The following is a 19,883-nucleotide window of genomic DNA, read 5'->3' as shown; positions in this document are numbered from 1 at the left end:
CACTCAGCTTACAGGTCCAATCTTTGCCCGAGTCGCTCCAGATCGTTTCCTGACTTATGACTCGCTAGCACCAAACCTAAGCCCGGGATCAGTCACTCGACCCACAAGTCCAATCTTTGCCCGAGTTGCTCCAAATTGGTTCCCGACTTGTGACTCGCCAACACCAAACCTAAGCCCGAGATCAGTCACTTGGCCCACGGGTCCAGTCTTTGCCCGAGTCACTCCAGATTGGTTCCCGACTTGCGACTCACTAGCACCAAACCTGAGCCCGAGATCAGTCACTCGGCCCACAAGTCCAATCTTTTCCTAAGTCGCTCCAGATCGGTTCCCGACTTACGACTCGTCGACACCAAACCTGAGCCCGAGATCAGTCACTCAGCCCACAGGACCAATCCTTGCCCAAGTCGCTCCAGATCATATCCCGACTTGCGACTCGCCAGCACCAAACCTGAATCCGAGATCAGTCACTCGGCCCATAGGTTCAATCCTTGCCCGAGTCACTCCAGGTCGATTCCTGACTTACGACTCACCCGCTATAATCCTAGATTCGAGATCAGTTACTCGACCAATAGGCCATCTCCTCTCAGCTCACACAGCTCGGTCTCCTGACTAGTGACTCGTCAACATCACCCTGCATGGGTCCAGCCACCCGACTGACAACACAAAATCATTCCCAAAGCACAAGGCGTCGCCCTCGAACTTCCTCATGACAAGCCAATCCAGGCATGCCTCCCGCCCCCTCAAGGACCTTACAATAAGGTATACTTTGGGCTTAGGCCACGTTACAATCGATGCCACGCCACGCCATAGCCAAGTCAGCAAGAGAAGCACCCCCACGCGTTGAGCTAGTAACCGTATCAAGATGCCACTCGGTATGTCTCGTCCCGATAAGCCTGGGACGGCACCGCATGGCGCTGTTTCGCACGTCCCAGGACGGAGGCCGCATAAAGGTATCATCTCATCCCTTGAGGATCGGTCGTCACGCCAAACCCGCGTACGACCAAGAGAAGAACCTATAATTAGCTTTTCAGTATAGTAGTATAAAAGCCCCTGGCCAACATCCGACCAGAGGAGGAAAAAAAGGAGGCAGAAAGCAGAACCCCACACTGACTTACCTGTCGAGGGCCACAGTCGGTAACGACCTAGTGGGACCTTCTGTGTAGGAAAACGGTAATATCCGAAGCGAGGCCATCCCTATCGATAGAGGCGTCCTTCCTACCGACATGCCAATCAGCATCCCGACGAAGAGACGTCAATATTGCAATGCCAATACACCAACTAAAGGGCTCGATCGATTCCGGCATCCAGCTAAGCTGACTAAAGACTCCTGACATCGCTCCGTGCACCAGGCTGTGCTGACTCATCAGCCATGACGCATCAGTTCATCGCATGAATTAACTTGACACTTATTCAAATATCTTGTCAACTTGACGTCTCAAGCGAATGGACTACATGATTGAAATAACGATGGTAGCTGCAATGCCCAAATATTTCAATCGACTCTCTCTATATATATAGATAATGATTAGCTATTAAATAGGTTTATTCCTTTCAATCTAACATAATTTTTCTTTTTCTTATTTTATTTAATCATCGAAGGACTTTCCTTTGGCATGCTCTTGATGTAGGTCTGTCTTAAATCCACTAACTCCCTAACATCAAATTTGCAATGGGCTTAAACCTGGACCAGGTTGACTCCATGACTCGAGTCGACATGTTACACAATGAAAACTTTTTACAATTTGATACTAGAAGAAAGATAATGATGACAAGATTGGATAAGGTATATATGATTTTGAAGAATTTATCTTTCTTAGCCTTATTAGTTTTGAAGGACAGATGAATTTTTGGATGGTCTAAGCAAAACTAAATGGTCGCACTCACTTTTCAAAGAAACATGAAAAAATTTTCTTCTCCTATCCTTTTTGGAGCTTGCCGTTGCATGAACTTTACATACTTTAACACTATGACACTCTCTACAAAGGTCACAATGTAATATCATAATTTGAGTGTTCCTAGGCAAGAAGATCTTCCACTTAAGAAAAATCTTGACAAAGAAAGAATTAAATGATAGTCGAATATATTATTTAGGACCACTCATCACATGCCACGTACCCTAAGAAAAAGGGACCCAATGCCAAAGCGGTAATTCAACCGAACGGTCCGCGTCTACTGTCGTTTCCTCAGTCGTTTCTTGCGTTGTCTTTAGGATTCGTCTTTTCCTGATCAATGCGGGTGATTTCTAGTTGATTAATTCTACACTTCGTCGACTTGAAGTGTGGCTGCTGTCGTGCTCTAACTCGGCCAATTTGCCTTTACGGTGTCTTCTATAATTACGCTGAAGCGATTGGCTGCAACACCGATTTCACGTGCATCGCACACGACGACAACGACCGCCGCGATATCACGACACACCGTTATGACCTCGTGATACGAGCACGCCTTTGCTCACCCTTCTTTCTCTATCCTATTCCGACGGTCCAGATCCTTCGATCTCGTTAAATGTCGTTGTCCGGGATATCGATCGACGACCTCGATCGATGGGCTTCTCAATTGGAGCCCCCTATCAACGGTCAATTCCGATCCGCTCAGACGCAGAAGACACCTGCGGAAAGGCAGATTAAATATCCGAAGGAAGACGGCAAAGCAACGAAGGAAGCGCTGCCTTTATATAAAGAGGAAGGGAGGAGATCCGTTTCTCGAGGATTCTCTTCTCGCTTCGTTTCTTCTTGTGGCGATGGCCATCCAAGAAACCTAACTGCTCTCCGGGTTTCTTCTTCTGGTGTTGTGCTTCTTGGAGCTCTCCTCGCATGGCGTCGGAGGCGTGCTCCCTGGTTCTCGGCCGCGGGCTGAGCTGCACCAAGCCCCGCGCCCGCCTCCCGATCGCACGCCTCCGCCCCTCGCTCCGTGTCTCTGGCAAGATGCGGAACAGGAACTTGAGGTCCGCCCTCCCCGCTTCCTTCTTGATCGCGTAGGTCGGTTTCCAAACGGCCGATTGGGGTTCCCGTGATTTCTCACTGGCGTTGTCGGCAGTTACGATGTCTTGAGTTTTCTTGTGACGATTGGTGGTCTTTACTGGAAGGTTTCAGCTTAGAGGAATCGTTGGTTTGGTTTGGTTTCTCGAGCTGGGGTTCTTGGTCACTTGCACTTTCTTGCTTCTACAGATTTCTGCTTCAAGAAACGTTGGTTTGGTTTCTTGAGTGGGGTTCTTTGGTCATTTGCAGTTTCTTGCTTCTTCTTGTGACTTTGATCGCTGCGACAGGATTAATGAAATCTGCTTTAACTGCGGAATTGGTGAATCATTTGCTTATCCGGTAAAAAATTGTAGTACAAGGTTAGTTTAGATGATACTTGATGAAGAAAACAGAAGAATAAACAAGACTGGTCTTCGGTAGCTTAAAAATAGCAATAGAATAATAATTCAATTTCATCACATATTGTACCCAGATATACATCATCGAATCAAAAGTTAGAGCAGTTGAAGTTTCCAGTATTATGATGGAATAAGCTCATTTTAGGTGAAATATCAGTCAGTATGTGACACCTCAATTAGTACTTCAGTTAGTTTAGATGACACTTGATGAAGAGAACAGGGGAATGAAGAAAACTGGTCTTCAGTAGTGTAAAATAGAAATCCTATTATAATTTACCAATTTCATCCCACATTGTTCCTAGATATACATCATCAATATAGATAGTTAAACCTGAAGCTTCCAGAATTATGATGAAAGATGCACATGTTAGGTGAAATATCAGTACCCTGGAGATGGGAGGGGTTATGATGCTTTTGGGCCGCATGGTTTCACGCTCGTTATGTTTGAATTATTGTATCAGTAGGACTATTGGGCCAGTTTATGACACAGTGCAACCACAATCTTGTCGTATTAGCATGCAGAATGCCCAAACTAATTTTGTACAAACTCTCTCCACATGGAAAATTCTTGCAATGGAAATGGTCCAAGTTCAAATTCGGTTTATTTAGTGTTTGGTTGAGTGAAAATACTAGATTGGTTGAGTTATACCCAGTTTCATATTTAGTTCTATCTGATTGAGTCATTAAATCTAATTTTGATTTTTCTAAAAATATATTGAGAAGGTCAATTAGATGGAAATTAGGTCTATTTTAGGATTCCAATAATTTTGTTTGGCAAGGTATTTGGAGTGAAAATTCTAATGCATAATTAATTAATTGTCACCACCAATGCATGCACTAGACTTGAACAGGACAAATATTACAGTATAACAGTATAACATAATGAAAAAACTTTCAGCTAAATAAGAAGGAAGAAGAAACAATAAAACAAAATCAACTGATTGTAATTTTTATTTTCTTTCTTCTCTCTTGAAGGATAATTTTTGCTAGTATGAATAGAAGTCTAGTTAAGAGTCCATGAGGAATGAGTTGTGATATTTACCTAATGGAACTCCAATATTTTCTTATTTTCCTATGGCCTGATGCCCATGGTTCCCTCATGACATTCATCCAACCATGGCTTCAAAATTTCTTGCTCTTAGCTCCTTGTACCTTTCTTATTGTATCATTTTGTTACAACTATTTTTCCAGTGTTTGTTCATGTACAGTCTGCTTAAGCATTCATCCTTTTGCTAGTATTTTCACTTTCAAAATTCTCAATGATACACTTTGTGTTAATTATTGGTTCTTTCAAAATACCCCTGCTTATACTGATCCATCTATGAAATGACCTGCTAGCTTTCTTCGTTTCTTCATATGTCTGTTAAGAAAACAAAGAAGCCTTGAACCATCCTTCCATTTCATGCATGCACACATACATATGAATGCTTACATTTTATAGCATGAAAAGATGCACATGCATAGGTGTTATCGGTACCAAAATTTCATAATAAAGAAGTCTTGAAGGGTTTAATTATTTTGTTTTATATACAAAAACACATGCATGACCTTGTTGACAAACCATACGTTCTGCTGTCCCAGTGCAACGAAAGTTAATTAAGTCCAAATGAAAATGGTAATATGTTTGTACTTTTTATACCATAATTTGATTCAAATTTACTGTGAGTTAACTATATAACTTTTTTGTTTGTGAAGAATTATTGTAATATATCATAACTGCTGTTTGGGAAAATGCTTTATCGTATACAGTTCCCAGCAAAAGAGACAGCAAGCTAAAAGAGTTCCTTCAAGGCAATTTCCACTAAATATGGACACTCAATCCCATAAAAATAACAACAGTGAAGCTCAAGAATCTAGTGTTGCTGGTATATCACGGTCAGGCGAGAAAACTATATCAAGTGATGATGCTGACTCTGATATTAACAGGGAGATGAATGTGGCAGTGTTGACCCCTGAAGAAACTAATATCGTGGTAATGTACTCTCTTTGTTAACTTTTGTGATGCATCTTATTACTTTTGGTAATAGAGACACTTAATTGCAATTTTTTTTTTTTTTTGAACTGTAGAGGTCATTTTGACAGCATGTTTTGAACATCATTTGGTGTCTTACCTTTTAGCTATCATGGCTCATATAAGACTCTATCCCTTGGATCCTTCTCTTTTGAGATTGGTTCTTACCTTTTGTCTTGTTGCAGTAAATGGTTGGTAGAATACAGTTGCCGTCAAGATATGGCAGGTTGCAGATTTGTCATTGGAATTCGTCTGCTTCGACCTAATCTATAGAGTGGCAAATCACTTGCTAATTATTTTCACTGTTCTTTGTGTGCATAGACTACATATTGGGACACCTTTTCTGTTGGGTCTGTTATGACAAATAGGAAGGTTTCATCAACTGATGCAAACAAATTTCAAAATATTTTTACCATGGGGAGATATATTCTTCCCTTGTTTCCTTAATTCCTCATCAAAAGGATCATTTTTACTGTGAGGAGATATATTCTTCCCTTGACTATTACTCAGTGGTCAGCTATTTTTTGTGTACTTATTCAATGTGTTTGTTCAGGAACAGCCTCTCTATAAATATAAAGGTAAGGCCTATATTGACCCTTCCCAAACCCACATTAGCAAAGTATTGTGAACTAAGTTCATCCTTTTATTAAATGCATTAGATGATCTTTTCCAATATTGCTTGTCTACCTTTTATTTTTTTCTCTAGATTGATGCTTATTGATTGCTTACAACAACTTATATATCCAATTGGTGCACATACTTAGTTGTTTTGATCATTTTTTGTCAAGGAGTTGAATTTTATGAATAATATGTTTCTTCCGCAGATTGAGAATGACGTCAGACAATCACATTCAAGCATTCGTCTAGAAGACTTAATATCCATGATCAGGAATGCTGAGAAAAGTAGGCATACTTATTTGTGCTTCCATGCGAAGTTGTTACCTTTATCTTTATAATTCGTTTGCCACTTTAATAATTTGTTATGCAGATATTTTGCTACTTAATCAAGCTCGAATTCATGCACTTAAAGAACTTGATAAAATTCTTTCTGAAAAGGAGGCTTTGCAAGCTGAAATAAACAATTTAGAGATGAAGTTAGCAGAAACAGATGCACGAATTAAAGTTGCAGCTCAAGAGAAGATAAATGTGGAGCTACTCGAAAGGCAGCTTGAGAAGCTGAAGAATGAAATGTCCTCAAAGAATTCTGTCAAGGAAGGAATGCATGGTATACTTGACCGTGAATCTCCCCTTGTGTTGGAGCTTAATGATCTCAGAAAAGAAAATGAATTTCTAAAGGATGATATACAGACTCTTAAGTTGAAACTTGCTGATATTAGTGAAACAGAGGAGCATGTATCATTGCTAGGGAGAGAACAATCTGCTTTAAAGGCTTCCTTTAGAGAGCTGCAATCTCAATTTGCAAATGCTCAAGATGATGTTTCAAAACTTGATTCTCTGCAATGTGAATGCAAAGGTTTGTCGATCAAGGTTGAAAATTTACAAGCATTGTTTGATAATGCAAGGCAAAAGTTGGACCATCCTTCTTTAGATTTACAACAATATCATGAGCTGCAGAAGAAGGTTGACAAGTTAGAAGCGTCAATAACAGAAACAAATATGTCAAAGTTTCCATCTGAAAAGTTTCACCATTTTGATGAGATTCTGCAACAGAAAATTGATATATTGGAGAAACGATTGCAGGAGTCTGATCTAGAAATACATTCCCAAATTGAGATGTTTCAAGAATCAGTTAGAGAATTTCATCATACACTAACTAAATTAAAAGAAGAAAGCGAGAAAAGATCTCAAAAATCTTCATTGGAAAATATGCCTTGGGAATTCTGGAGTCGTTTACTGCTTATAATTGAAGGTTGGTTACTTGAGAAGAAAATCTCACCTAATGATGCTAAGTTGTTGAGAGAAATGATATGGAAGAAGGATGCTCAGATTCATGATGCATTTTTGGCAAGTAGGAGCAAGAATGAGCATGAAAAGGTGGCTACGTTCCTCAAGTTGACGTACTCTCGCAAAAGGTTGGGTTTCTTGTTGCCATCATGGGTAGATGTGATCTATATAACATTATCATATGAAACAGTATAACATTATAGTGTGAAACATGTCTACATTTACTCTTTTTTTCTGTTTCACTTATGCAGCCCTGGATTGCACATAATCCATATTGCAGCAGAAATGGCTCCAGTTGCAAAGGTGAGGCAAAGTCACAGTTGAAATCAAAATGATTTATGTTTATGATAAATTTTGCAATATGCTATTCCAAGTTTAACTCATATGTTCCGTGTCTTTCAATTTGAATACATGTCAAATTGGTTTTGAGATTTTTTAGATCTTTTGTTTTAGCTTTTGAAGTACCTTATTGTTCAGTCAGCAGAAGAAGCTTTCGAATAAAGTTGAAGTACCTTTTGTCTTTTAAATTGAATCCAAGTTATTTATTGTTGCAAATGAATCAGCAAGATAAGTTGAAGTCACTAACTAATGATGATAGGTGCTAATTTGTTGAAGTACTTTGTGAATGCTAGACTGTTGTTTTAGTTTTCTGTTTCATTGTTTCGCTCTTGAACCAACTTCGTAAGCATCTGCTCAAAGTCAAAGGAATGTGAGGCCCCTCTAAACATGTCTGTTTGACTATAAGGTTGTTGCCTGTGTGTAAATTTATTTAATCTGTTTTGTTTAATTTGTATTTTTGTTAAACTCAACTTCTCCATTCTTTTTATCCGATCATGTTCTTATCTATTTATGTGTTTAGGTTGGTGGCTTAGGGGATGTTGTGTCTGGTCTTGGTAAAGCACTACAGCGGAAGGGACACTTGGTAGAAATTATCCTTCCAAAATATGATTGCATGGAGCATGATCTTATCACTGACCTGAAGGTATATTACTTGCTTGTCACATTGTATTGTTTCTATCTTTTGGGAAAACGAACTGTTTCTTCTACTAAATTCTCAGTTTGGCTAATGTTGCAGGCTCTGGATGTTGTAGTAGAGTCTTATTTTGATGGACGGACGTTCAAGAATAAAATTTGGATTGGGACTATTGAAGGTCTAAAGCTTGATTGACACAGATTTTTAGCCTTTAATCTAAAAGAAGTGATATATTTTAACAAATTGAGGTTCACAAGAATGTGATTTGCAGGTCTGCCTGTGTATTTTATAGAGCCTCATCATCCAGCTAAGTTCTTCTGGAGAGGAAAATACTATGGAGAGCATGATGACTTCAAACGTTTTTCATTCTTTAGCCGTGCTGCTCTTGAATTGCTCTATCAAGCTGGGAAAAAACCTGACATAATTCATTGTCATGATTGGCAGACAGCTTTTGTTGTAGGCACTAAGTACCATCTGCTGACATCATGTTAAATGATCGAATGCCCCTTGCTTGTTAATGGAATTTCAGTTACACAGCTGTTGTTGACATTTTCTAAAATCCCAGATGTAACCGAGTTCTTTATTTTCAGGCACCACTTTATTGGGATATATATGCTGCCAAAGGTTTTAATTCAGCTAGAATTTGCTTCACCTGCCACAACTTCGAATATCAGGGGACAGCACCTGCTTCAGAGTTGGCATCCTGTGGACTTAATGTTCACCACCTAAATAGACCTGACAGAATGCAGGACAATTCAGCACATGATAAGGTCAATCCTGTCAAGGTAATTTAAGAGACCATTATGCAAATGTCAGTGAAATAGACCTACTAAAAGTATGGAATTTTTTTTTCCTCCTATTTTGTTGATAAAGCAGTGGATTAAAATTTCAGGGTGCAATTGTGTTCTCTAACATTGTTACCACTGTATCACCAACTTATGCTCAAGAGGTGTGCACTATAGAGGTACTGATCAACCTTTCTGAAAACATCTGCAAATGTTGTATTTTCCTTTATGATTCAGATTTTTGCTTACCACAGAGCAGGATATTGTGCATGATATAAAGGTATCTGGGCATTTGGGCCTCTGCTGTCTAGTAGTTAATAACCTTATTGGAGCTGTAACTGTAAGCCTCCAAATATTTAAGTGCATGCAGATTAATGCAAATTAAGTTACTCGAAGATATCTGGGGCACCTAATCCTGTTGAGTATAATATGTGATTAGGCAGAAGAATAAAAATGTAGTGTTACATCCTGGGTACAGGGGTTTGTGCTTAGCCTAATCAGGTCCTAGGTTTGGCATGGCTTGGCTAATTACACTTTAAAAGTAAACCATATAATTTCTTGATCCATGTGGATATTTCTGTTGCCTGGAAGCTTGTTATGCTTGTTTAAACTTAATGCAACTGAATCACAAAGGAGAATGAACCCTCTGAGAATATACTGATTCATTGCCAGTTTATCATTGACCCAAGAGAAAAATTGACCTATGGACTTACAGAAAATATCACCAGAAAAATAAAAAGACTAAATAGTTGTATGAGTTTTATAAAACAACATATCAAGAACATCTACTTGGTGGCTTCTTGTACATTTTCACTTGCCAAGTCTACTTGATGTGATTGATTGCCTCTACCACGGTCAACCAGCACATATGGAACGGCATCACTAGGCAGTTCAGATCTTTAAAGCATTTCTTTTTCATTTATATGGCATGAAAGTTAAACAAGGTCCTTATGCCTACTTATCACATGAATAACCGCAGCTGAGGTTGCAACTCAGTAGGAAGTTCTTATTTTCATGCATATTATGCAATTGTTTGTAGTTTCTCAGGTTTTTATCATATAGCAAATTAGTGTACTAATACTAGAAACTTGTCTTGATTATACGAGTTGTGATTATATTTAAGTTGTTACTTATTTTTTCTTCTTGATGATGACTGAGACTTCAATTATAGTAGTCTTCACTCTTCATAGTCAAGAAAATTCTCTTAAGTAACAGGTCCCTTTTCCACTGAAATATGTTTGTTTCATTGTTCAATCCAGGTATATGGTCCATGGGATACCCCAGAAGTTCAGCTTATAATGTTTATCATTGATAACATTGTTTATGTCCTCATAGTTGTTTCCTTATTTTAATTGTAATGAGCAATGTCAAGCTCAATATACCTTTTGGTTTATACTTGAAATGGTTGTCCTTAAATGTCAGATTTTATTTCTATAGTCATGAACTGCATCTATTTTACTAAAAAAATGCTTTTTGGCTCTGGTTTTTGACTTATTTAGTATTTAAACATATATGTGTAGCTTCTTTGACTTTCTGCTCTTACTGATGTGTTGCTTCTTTTGACAGGGTGGTCGGGGACTCCATGAAACATTAAAATCTTCTTCTAAGAAATTTGTTGGGGTTCTTAATGGTATTGATACAGATGCATGGAATCCTTCTACAGATAACTATATCAGAGTTCAATACAGTGCTGATGATCTTCAGGGAAAAGCAGAGAACAAAGATGCTCTAAGGAAGCTTCTTAAGCTTTCCAGTTCAAAGGTTACTCAACCACTGGTAAACTTCTTCACATCAAATTAAGATATGCTATCTGATTACTGCCTTTTAGGTCCTTCTGGTCGTGTATTTGGACAAAGTTATAAAGCTTGAGTATCAAAGAACTTAATTTCCTTTCTAGTTACTTGTTTGTTGCAGTGATTTGGCATTGTGGTAATATATAATGCTAATCTTAACTGTTGCCATATTTTAACCATGGTCTGCAGTACCGGTCTGTACCACCCGGTACGGGCGGTACGTACCGGTCCGACAGGCTTCCGGTACGCGGACCATCTGTTACCGTTTCGACACTGTAGCACTGTAGGCACGCCTAAATATACCGAGCGGTACACCTGGGTGTACCGCTCGGTATACCGTACCGTACCTGTACCGAGCCCAGGTCGAAACTCCGGTATGGTACAGTATTGCGGACCTTGATTTTAACCCTCTTAAACATATGAAAAGTTTCTTTTTTCTCATTATAAAGTATTCAACATATCATCAACTGAACAATCACATGACAATCGCATATAAGTAGCTCTAGCTTACCTATCAACTTAACTGCATATTTAGAAGCCCTTCTTCGTGGAGCTTAAGTATTGCTTATTACAAGGACCAAGAACAGACCAATAATTGTCAACAAGTGTGATATAAGGTTGATTTTGTTATTGTTGCATTGTCACTTTATTGCTGAAGGAACCCTTTTTTGGTTTCCCATTCTAACAACCAGCTACTGAATATCCAGATAACTTCAGGAACTAGTTATACTCTTCCCTTAGTCTCTATAATTGGGTTGTCTTGTAAGTATTTGTTAGCAAGATCAATTCCTACCTCTGTGTGTTCTGTTTGCATTTCTAACCAGTTGTGGGAAATGGATGCAATAGTCCTCTTGAGAAGCCATTTAATATCATCAACTCTCAGAGCTTTTATTCTCAACTGCTAAACATTTCAAAAGTTTAATCTCATTGAAAGTTATAGATTTTACTCCAGTGTTTTGTTTTATCATTTTTCAATATGGTGGAAACAAAGATGTTTTGTGAAAAGTGTTTTGTTTCATGTATCTAAAACATGTCTTAATCAGCATTTGATTTATGGAACAATGTAGTGCTAATGAATATATGAAATGAATGATATCCTAGTCTTGCCCAAGGTGATTGGGGTAGGAGGGATGATAGCAATGAAAATGTGGGGATCGCTGACCATTTAATGAGTCCAAGAAAACGAGGATGTGGCCTATAAAGCATCAATTCTCCAAAATGCTTGCTATGTCCACAGTTTCCATGTTAGACATTGATACAGTTGAACACTTTTGCCACATGTTGGGTAGTTAAAACTTACTACTCTTTTCCATCAACAGTCATTGATATTAGTTATGGTGTGTCTGGTGGACATCATCTATAGGCTTGCAACTTGGACTTATGACTTCATGATGGTGTATTTCATGCCAACCGACCATGCTGGTCTTTCGTCAATCCAGTATGTATCGGTCTATACAAGCATACCGACACATGGTACGTTGGAACATGTCGATAGTTCAAAAAAATATCTAAAAAATCTCTAAAAATACCTAAAAATTAGGAAAACCCTAAATTAGGGTATTCTAATTGGAACTAAATACAAATTCAGTTCTGTTTTAATAAAAAATATTAAAAAAAGGAAACGTGGATTTATCTTTTCGGGATGTTGATGAGAAGCTTTGCAGTATGTTCTAAAAGGTTCTTTTGTTGATATTGAACATGAGTGAGAATTTGTGAGAAGGAGAGAGTGATTGAGTTAGATAGTGTTAAAAAATGTGATATTGAAATAGGGTGAAAGAGGGAGGAGAAGTGGGGTTAAATAGGCATTCAAATGGATCCAACGGTTAAATAGGCATTCCGGTTGAAATCCGACCATTACCAACTGCTAAAGGTTGGTAACGATCAAATTTTGATCGTTTTGCCTAGTATGAAGGATGTATCGCTCGATACACCCCCCCAACTGCTATACTGCTCGGTACAGGGCGATATGTCAAACCATGCTATATAGCATGTCTGTACTGTCCACGTCAGACACTGACACAGTTGGACACTTTTAGCACATGTTGGGTTTAAAACATATTAGACTCTTGTCCATCAGGTCACTGATATTAGTTATTGTATGTATGGTAGACATCATCTATAGGTTTGCCACATGTTGGGTAGTTAAAACATACTACTCTTGTCCATCAACAGTCATTGATATTAGTTATTGCGTGTCCGGTGGACATCATCTATAGGCTTGCAACTTGGACTTATGACTTCATGATGGTGTATTTTGTGCCAACCGACCATGCTGGTCTTTCACCGATCCAGTATATATCGGTCTATACAAGCATACCGACACATGGTACGCTGGAACATGTTGATAGTTCAAAAAAATATCTAAAAAATCTCTAAAAATACCTAAAAATGAGGAAAACCCTAAATTAGGGTATTTTAATTGGAATTAAATGCAAATTCAGTTATGTTTTAATAAAAAAAATATTTAAAAAAGAAGGAAAAGTGGATTTATCTTTTCGAGATGTTGATGAGTAGCTTTGCAGTATGTTCTAAAAGGTTCTTTTGTTGATATTGAACATGAGTGAGAATGTGAGAAGGAGAGAGTGGTTGAGTTAGATAGTGTTAAAAAATGTGATATTGAAATAGGGTGAAAGAGGGAGGAGAAGTGGGGTTAAATAGACATTCAAATGGATCCAACAGTCAAATTGACGATTGGAACCAATTCATTCTGGGCCCTTGATTGATTCTGGTTGAAATCCGACCATTACCAACCGATATAGGTTGGTAACGATCAAATTTTGATCGTTTTGCCTAGTATGAAGGATGTATCGCTCAATACACCCCCCCAACTGCTATACTGCTCGATACAGGGCGATATGTCAAACCATGCTATATAGTATATCTGTACTGTCCACGTCAGACACTGAAATAGTTGGACACTTTCAGCACATGTTGGGTATTTAAAATATATTAGACTCTTGTCCATCAAGTCATTGATATTAGTTATTGTATGTATGGTAGACATCATCTATAGGTTTGTAACTTGGACTTTTGACTTCATGATGGTGTCTATATACTATATGGTATATACATGTTTGAAGTATTTGTGTGAACATTTGTTCTGTAGATGTATGGTTAACATGTTTTTTCTTAAGTTGCTTTTATGATGATTGTATAATTGTCGATATCTTACAAAGTATAAAATCAAAAAAACATAGGAGTATATATATTTATTATTTGACATGTTGTGTTCTTTTATACGATTTGTCATGTCAACATTCCCATATTGTGTTGTATCCAAGGTTCTAAATTTCGAATGGTACCGCTCGTATCGAGCGGTATGTATCGGTCCGTCAGTAGACCAGTACACGAACCGCCTGCTACCGGACGGAATGCTTGATCTAGCCCCGTATCGGACGATACATGGTTGTATCGGACGGTAATGATCGAAATTTTGACCGTTACCGCCCGAAACAGGTCGCTCGAAATTTTCAACCGTGACTTCCCGCTACCGGGCGGTATCAGCCTGGCTGCGGCAAGGGAAGAAGAAGCGTCAAGAGAGAAGGAAGAAGAAAGAGATAGCATTCGAAGAAGAGGGAGAATCGGGAGAACCTTGACACGTCCTGATCCGACATCGCCCTCCCTCGACGATCTCGATCTAGGAGGTAACGACCAGGCGACGGCTAGGGCAGTGGAAGAGGTGGTCTCCTCCATCACCTCGTCTGAAATTTTGGGCTTCTTCGTTGTGTTCTTCACCGAAGATCGGAGACGTCTGCGGCCTTTAACGTCTTCACTGCTTTCTTCGCCAAATGCCGCAGATGAGGAGATGAAGGAGTCCACATTCTTCTCCTCGTTTGAGGCAACAAGGAGAAGAGGAGGAGGCGACATCGTTGAGGTACCGTACTGTCACGACCTTAGCTGGTTTTGCCTAAGGCGTGCGGCACCCTCGCGCGTCCGTCCGCAAAGGTCAGCCTCCCCGAAGCCTCCCATTGTCCCTTAGGACCAACAAAAGAGAGAACGGGTTAAAGAGAACGCCTCAATCGGGATCCACAAGCAAACATGTCCAAAATACACTTCATAGACAATGCAAATTACAAACAGACTTTACAAGCTCTGAATAGTTGCACAACAAAGGGTAAAATGGTCCATTACAGACCGAAAAGCTCTATCACGTGTCCACATGACACAACCTTTATTTACAAGCCTAAAGAGGCCACCAACCCAACTAAAATGGGACTTATAAGCCTTCGGCGGCCCCTCTACCTGCTGTACAAGGCATGAACATGCCAAAAGACAACGGACAGACATAAGCATTACATCCAACATCTTGTTTAGAAGTTTGTCCGTTACATTCTCCCCCACTTATCCCTTCGACGTCCTCGTCGAAGCCTTTGTGAACACTGCAACTCTTCGCCTTTGCTGAGTCTTCAATCTTCCGCTCCAGCTGCAATGCGCCTCCTGGCTCCCAGCTGCTCTACGCTGCTGTTTTTGAGTAGTTGACCCTTTAATCCGCCATGCTGCTACAACTCACCAATGACTCTGACTCTGTTGGGGGGGGTTGGCTGAGTTGTGTTGATCCTTGTTGATTCCTGCGGATCCGCCAGATGAAGGAAAAGACCATCTTTACTGCGCCAGTTTCTCAAAAATTTCACATATTGCTTGAACTGGGTGGATGCTTGTTGGAGCTTTAACGAGCATCGCCTCGCAAACTTCTGAAGTTTTGGGTCCTTCCTCCACAAAATCTGCTCATTGACTCTTCTTTTTAGTTAGTTGTCACGTCCAAGTAGGTTCGCATCACTTCCGCTTTCAATTGGCATTTCGTTGGGAAATGAAGCGGACAATCAACTCTCAGTAGCACTGATCACCGCTGGTGAGGATTTGACAACTATTGTCTTCCGTTATCTTCGAAGGGTCTTTGAACTTGTGCAGAGCTCCTCTGCTGGATAGATAAGAGAACTGGGGTACTCGGTTTCGCCCATTCTCTTAAGAGTTGAGAAGGCTGACTTCGCCCGCCTCCTCAAGGTTGTACTTCATGCATCGAGCTGGTTACTGGCCTTCGCCTGCTCTTTGCTCACACTTCTGAAGCACTCGAAGTGTTTGCACTCCTTGCGTTGAGTTAGCTACTGTGATTCACCTTCTCAAAGCCATTGAACTTCTGGAATGCAGGAAGTTTTCACCCCAACTTGGAGTAATTCTCTGATAGATGAGGTCGCCTCTGGGATTGTACCGTCTTCTCCATCAACCCTGCCGCCTACTCCACTGAGTAGAAAAGGTACAGCACCGCGTACTGCCTGCTTCGTTCCTTGGTCGTGCACTCTTGCATGACCCGAAGTCCTTCACTTACGGCTATCTTGATGAGAAACTTGTTGACACCGGTCTTACGAAGTTGCTTGGCCTCTGCCCTTCAGCCTTGTCTCGGTACTTGGAGATTGCCTCTGCATGCTCCACCTCCTCGGCCCCTTTCACGACCAAGCGCTCTCCCTCCATGAGAGCAAGGGATCAATGACTTGCACGGAAGTCCCGCCTCTGCGGTACCATGGCGCTGCCATGCCCATGGCCCTACTATCCGTCGCCTCGCCTCTGTATCCCTTTTCTTCACAATCAGTAGAGATGTCTCCGTGGCACTCCTCTGAGTCCACCTCCATTCTAACTGATGCTTGATTTTGGGTAGCTAAGTCCCTCTGGACTCATCGTCGCTTCCTCGCCCCTTTCGACCCCCTGCTTCAACACCTCTGTGTTCTCCAAGCAGTCCGTTTGGTCGATGGAAAGACAGACTGCAACTCCCATGCATGGCCTCTGCTATCACGTTGTAGAGTTTGCATCGATTCTGTTCTCCTTAGCTTCCTTGGTAGCAACGTTCGCTTACTCGACCTTGTCCTCTGACTTGTCGGGCTCCCTTAAGCGAATATGAGCTCTGGAGAAGTCCAACTCTCCAGCTGCTTCGATCATACCTCTACATGATCAAGTCCCTCCCATGGAACTCACTGGTACTTGCATTCGAACTTTTCCCTTGGTGGAACCCAGCCCCCATATGCTGATGACCAAGGTTTTCATCCGATGCAAAATTCGGTGCACGCCCGGAAGACCCGCCTCTACGGTACCATGGCCTTCACTCCTTGAATCCATAGCCCTTCTTGCCGTCGTGTTGTTCACCAAAGCGGAGCTCCCAGTAGCTCCCGATCATACCTCCATATGATCTCATCCCTCACGGGACAATGTCGTGTGTGTCGCATTGCCACGAACTGTTCCACCACGATCCGCTGCACCATGTCGCCTCCTGGTGACATCTCCATTGCATTCTGATCTTTGTGGAATAAGCTCGAATTGTGAACCCTCCATGTGTGGCCTCTGCCAATACATCGCAGGGTCTCCTCCACCTTCGATTTTGTTCACTCCTTTGGCAATCGACCTTCATCCACCCACTCTTGGGTCACACCTAGATGAAGCACCACTCTAGGACAGTCCGTCGCCTAGTAGCTCCCGAAGTCCACCGACTTCACTGTAGTTTGTGCACCATTGTCTGGATCCTGGGCCTCTGCTCCTACCAGCAAACTCTCCGCTGCGCACTGCTTCCTTCATGGCAACTTGAATGGCAACACTGTGGCATATTCTTCAAGAGTACCCGCCTCTGCGTCCTCTTGCCCCGTGCCAAGGCCCTTCTGAACCCAACTTCGCCTCCGCAAGTTGAGTTGCCTTAGTTCCTCCATCAAATGCTTCTCCGAGTTAAGGTGCATGTGCCCAGAAGCTCCCTTCGTCTTTGGCACCATGCAAGATGAGTCCGCTCCGTCGGAATGAAGGACCCATGGAACAACATGATCCTACCCTTGCCTCTGCAAGAGTTCATGTCTTTGACCTCTGTCTAAGGAAAGCACTGTGCTTCTGCTCCATGTTCCAACTTCACTGCTGGCTCCCTTCATGCGGCTTGGGTACTTCGCCAAGTTACACCCAAGTTGCTCCGCTCCTCGTTCTTGCATTGAGTCGATGGTGGCCCTCGCGCCCACCATTCCACGGGTCAGCCCTCCCTTGAGTCCGATCTCCATATCGACTCTAAGTGTGCCTTCATTTAAGTTGCTTCAGGTCGCTCCCCCACTTGATCTCGCAATGCATCCACCAATGCATTCTCTCGAGCGAGATCAAGCGACAACTCCTCGCCGCTTGCTCGGTCCATCGAGCTTCATGAAGTTGTTGTTTGTGAGGTACTCCTCCTCAACATGTGAAGTCCGTCTCACATGGTTCTCCCTCTGGAGTGCCGAGACTTATCCCTCCTAGATAACTGTCCTGTTGGAGCAACATCTCTCTTCGTTTCGGAGACCACCATCCCCTTGGACTACTCCGATCTGCTGAACAAACTATGCATTGTTCTGCCTCCTGCAGACGCACTTGCTAGATTGCGCCTCCACGTCAATACAACCACCGCTGCACCCCTCAAGGCCTAGCAACATGCTGAACTCGTTGCACACTTCAGCCTCCTCCGGACGTATCCTTCGCATGCCGAAGAGAAAGTTTCAATGCTCCATGGCGTCGAGTCTGGGTCGCCTTGGGATGGCCACGAACATTCCATCGTCCGCATACAAGCCCATGTATGAGTACCGAATTCTTCGAGTTAGCAATTCCCCTCACCTCTGTGAGCTTTGCGCAACTCTTTCGGTCGTTGAGCAACTCATTCCACTTTGCATGGTCTCGTCTTTTGCCAAGCGTCTTGCTTGCCTTGAGCACCATCAAGTAAAGTTGTCAACGTTGAGCCGTAGCTCAAACTCAGCCATCCCAACCTTTGTGCGCTCCGAATTCTTCCAAGCTTGCCTGTTCTCGTGGTGCCTCTTGCGCGAAGAGTTGGCCATTCCACTGAATGCCAATGTTAGATGCCCGCTCCTCTGAGCGACTCTTTTCCCTACATCTCCATGCCCGTTTTCCCTCAAACGGTCGCGCGTTGCTGACTGCCCTCAACACAGCCCCGCTAGGTCCCTCACGTTTGCATGTCAAGTGTTTCTATGAGTGCTTGTCCTGCTCTGATACCATATTGTCACGACCTTAGCTGGTTTTGCCTAAGGCGTGCGGCACCCTCGCGCGTCCGTCCGCAAAGGTCAGCCTCCCCGAAGCCTCCCATTGTCCCTTAGGACCAACAAAAGAGAGAACGGGTTAAAGAGAACGCCTCAATCGGGATCCACAAGCAAACATGTCCGAAATACACTTCATAGACAATGCAAATTACAAACAGACTTTACAAGCTCTGAATAGTTGCACAACAAAGGGTAAAATGGTCCATTACAGACCGAAAAGCTCTATCACGTGTCCACATGACACAACCTTTATTTACAAGCCTAAAGAGGCCACCAACCCAACTAAAATGGGACTTATAAGCCTTCGGCGGCCCCTCTACCTGCTGTACAAGGCATGAACATGCCAAAAGACAACGGACAGACATAAGCATTACATCCAACATCTTGTTTAGAAGTTTGTCCGTTACAGTACGCCCCCTTTTTAGATTTTTTTTATATTATTATTTTTTTATTTTTAATATTTTATATAAAAATTTCAATTCTTGGTTGTATCCATCTCAATACTTTATAGGTTGTAGCTAAGGCTTCTGCAAATACAGTGTTCTTGGAGGACCAACATATGGAACCTTATGGAGCAACCTTATGCAGGGTTAATGTAAGCAGGGAGTTCATTTCTGGAAGAGTTGACACTAAACACTAAGTCATAATGGAGCAATATCACTATGGCACCAATTTGCCCTTTTGATGAGCCCAAAAAAATTCTTTTGACAATTAAAACAAAATTTCAAGAAAGAAATTCAATTTTGTTAATCACATCCATATTCATGTGACACTATTGTAAGATTTTCTTTTCATAGGTTTATTGTAAGAAATTCGTTATCCTGTTAATCCTTTTTCTTTATGAGAGATGTAGCTTTGTCTGCAGAAAATAGTAGTTTGTTTTTCTGGTTATTCCTTTGTTCATACTTAAGAATGGTAGATCATTTTTCAGAAGAATATGAAATCTTTCTTTTAATCAAGCACCATCTTCTGTGAGCTCATAATACTGCTTCTCATCTTAAAGCAAG

General features: G+C 41.4%; 1 protein-coding gene across 1 annotated transcript in view; it reads left to right on the top strand.

Moving 5' to 3' along the window:
• Nucleotides 1-2,629: 2,629 nt before the first annotated feature.
• The window catches only part of LOC135634060 (probable starch synthase 4, chloroplastic/amyloplastic), a 19,839-nt gene continuing 2,585 nt past the window's right edge, over nucleotides 2,630-19,883 (top strand). The window contains exons 1-11 of the mRNA XM_065144212.1: nucleotides 2,630-2,941; nucleotides 5,123-5,345; nucleotides 6,209-6,287; nucleotides 6,373-7,417; nucleotides 7,541-7,592; nucleotides 8,149-8,271; nucleotides 8,365-8,440; nucleotides 8,534-8,718; nucleotides 8,853-9,047; nucleotides 9,155-9,226; nucleotides 10,614-10,823. Of these exons, the coding sequence (XP_065000284.1) occupies nucleotides 2,811-2,941; nucleotides 5,123-5,345; nucleotides 6,209-6,287; nucleotides 6,373-7,417; nucleotides 7,541-7,592; nucleotides 8,149-8,271; nucleotides 8,365-8,440; nucleotides 8,534-8,718; nucleotides 8,853-9,047; nucleotides 9,155-9,226; nucleotides 10,614-10,823 (2,391 nt within the window). The 5' untranslated portion in view covers nucleotides 2,630-2,810. The remainder of the gene's footprint in view (nucleotides 2,942-5,122; nucleotides 5,346-6,208; nucleotides 6,288-6,372; nucleotides 7,418-7,540; nucleotides 7,593-8,148; nucleotides 8,272-8,364; nucleotides 8,441-8,533; nucleotides 8,719-8,852; nucleotides 9,048-9,154; nucleotides 9,227-10,613; nucleotides 10,824-19,883) is intronic.

The sequence above is a fragment of the Musa acuminata genome, chromosome BXJ3-3, assembly GCF_036884655.1.
Source record: "Musa acuminata AAA Group cultivar baxijiao chromosome BXJ3-3, Cavendish_Baxijiao_AAA, whole genome shotgun sequence".
Classification (NCBI taxonomy): domain Eukaryota; kingdom Viridiplantae; phylum Streptophyta; class Magnoliopsida; order Zingiberales; family Musaceae; genus Musa; species Musa acuminata.
The sequence above is the reverse complement of the archived record's forward strand: the minus strand, read 5'-3'. Positions and strand labels throughout refer to the sequence as shown.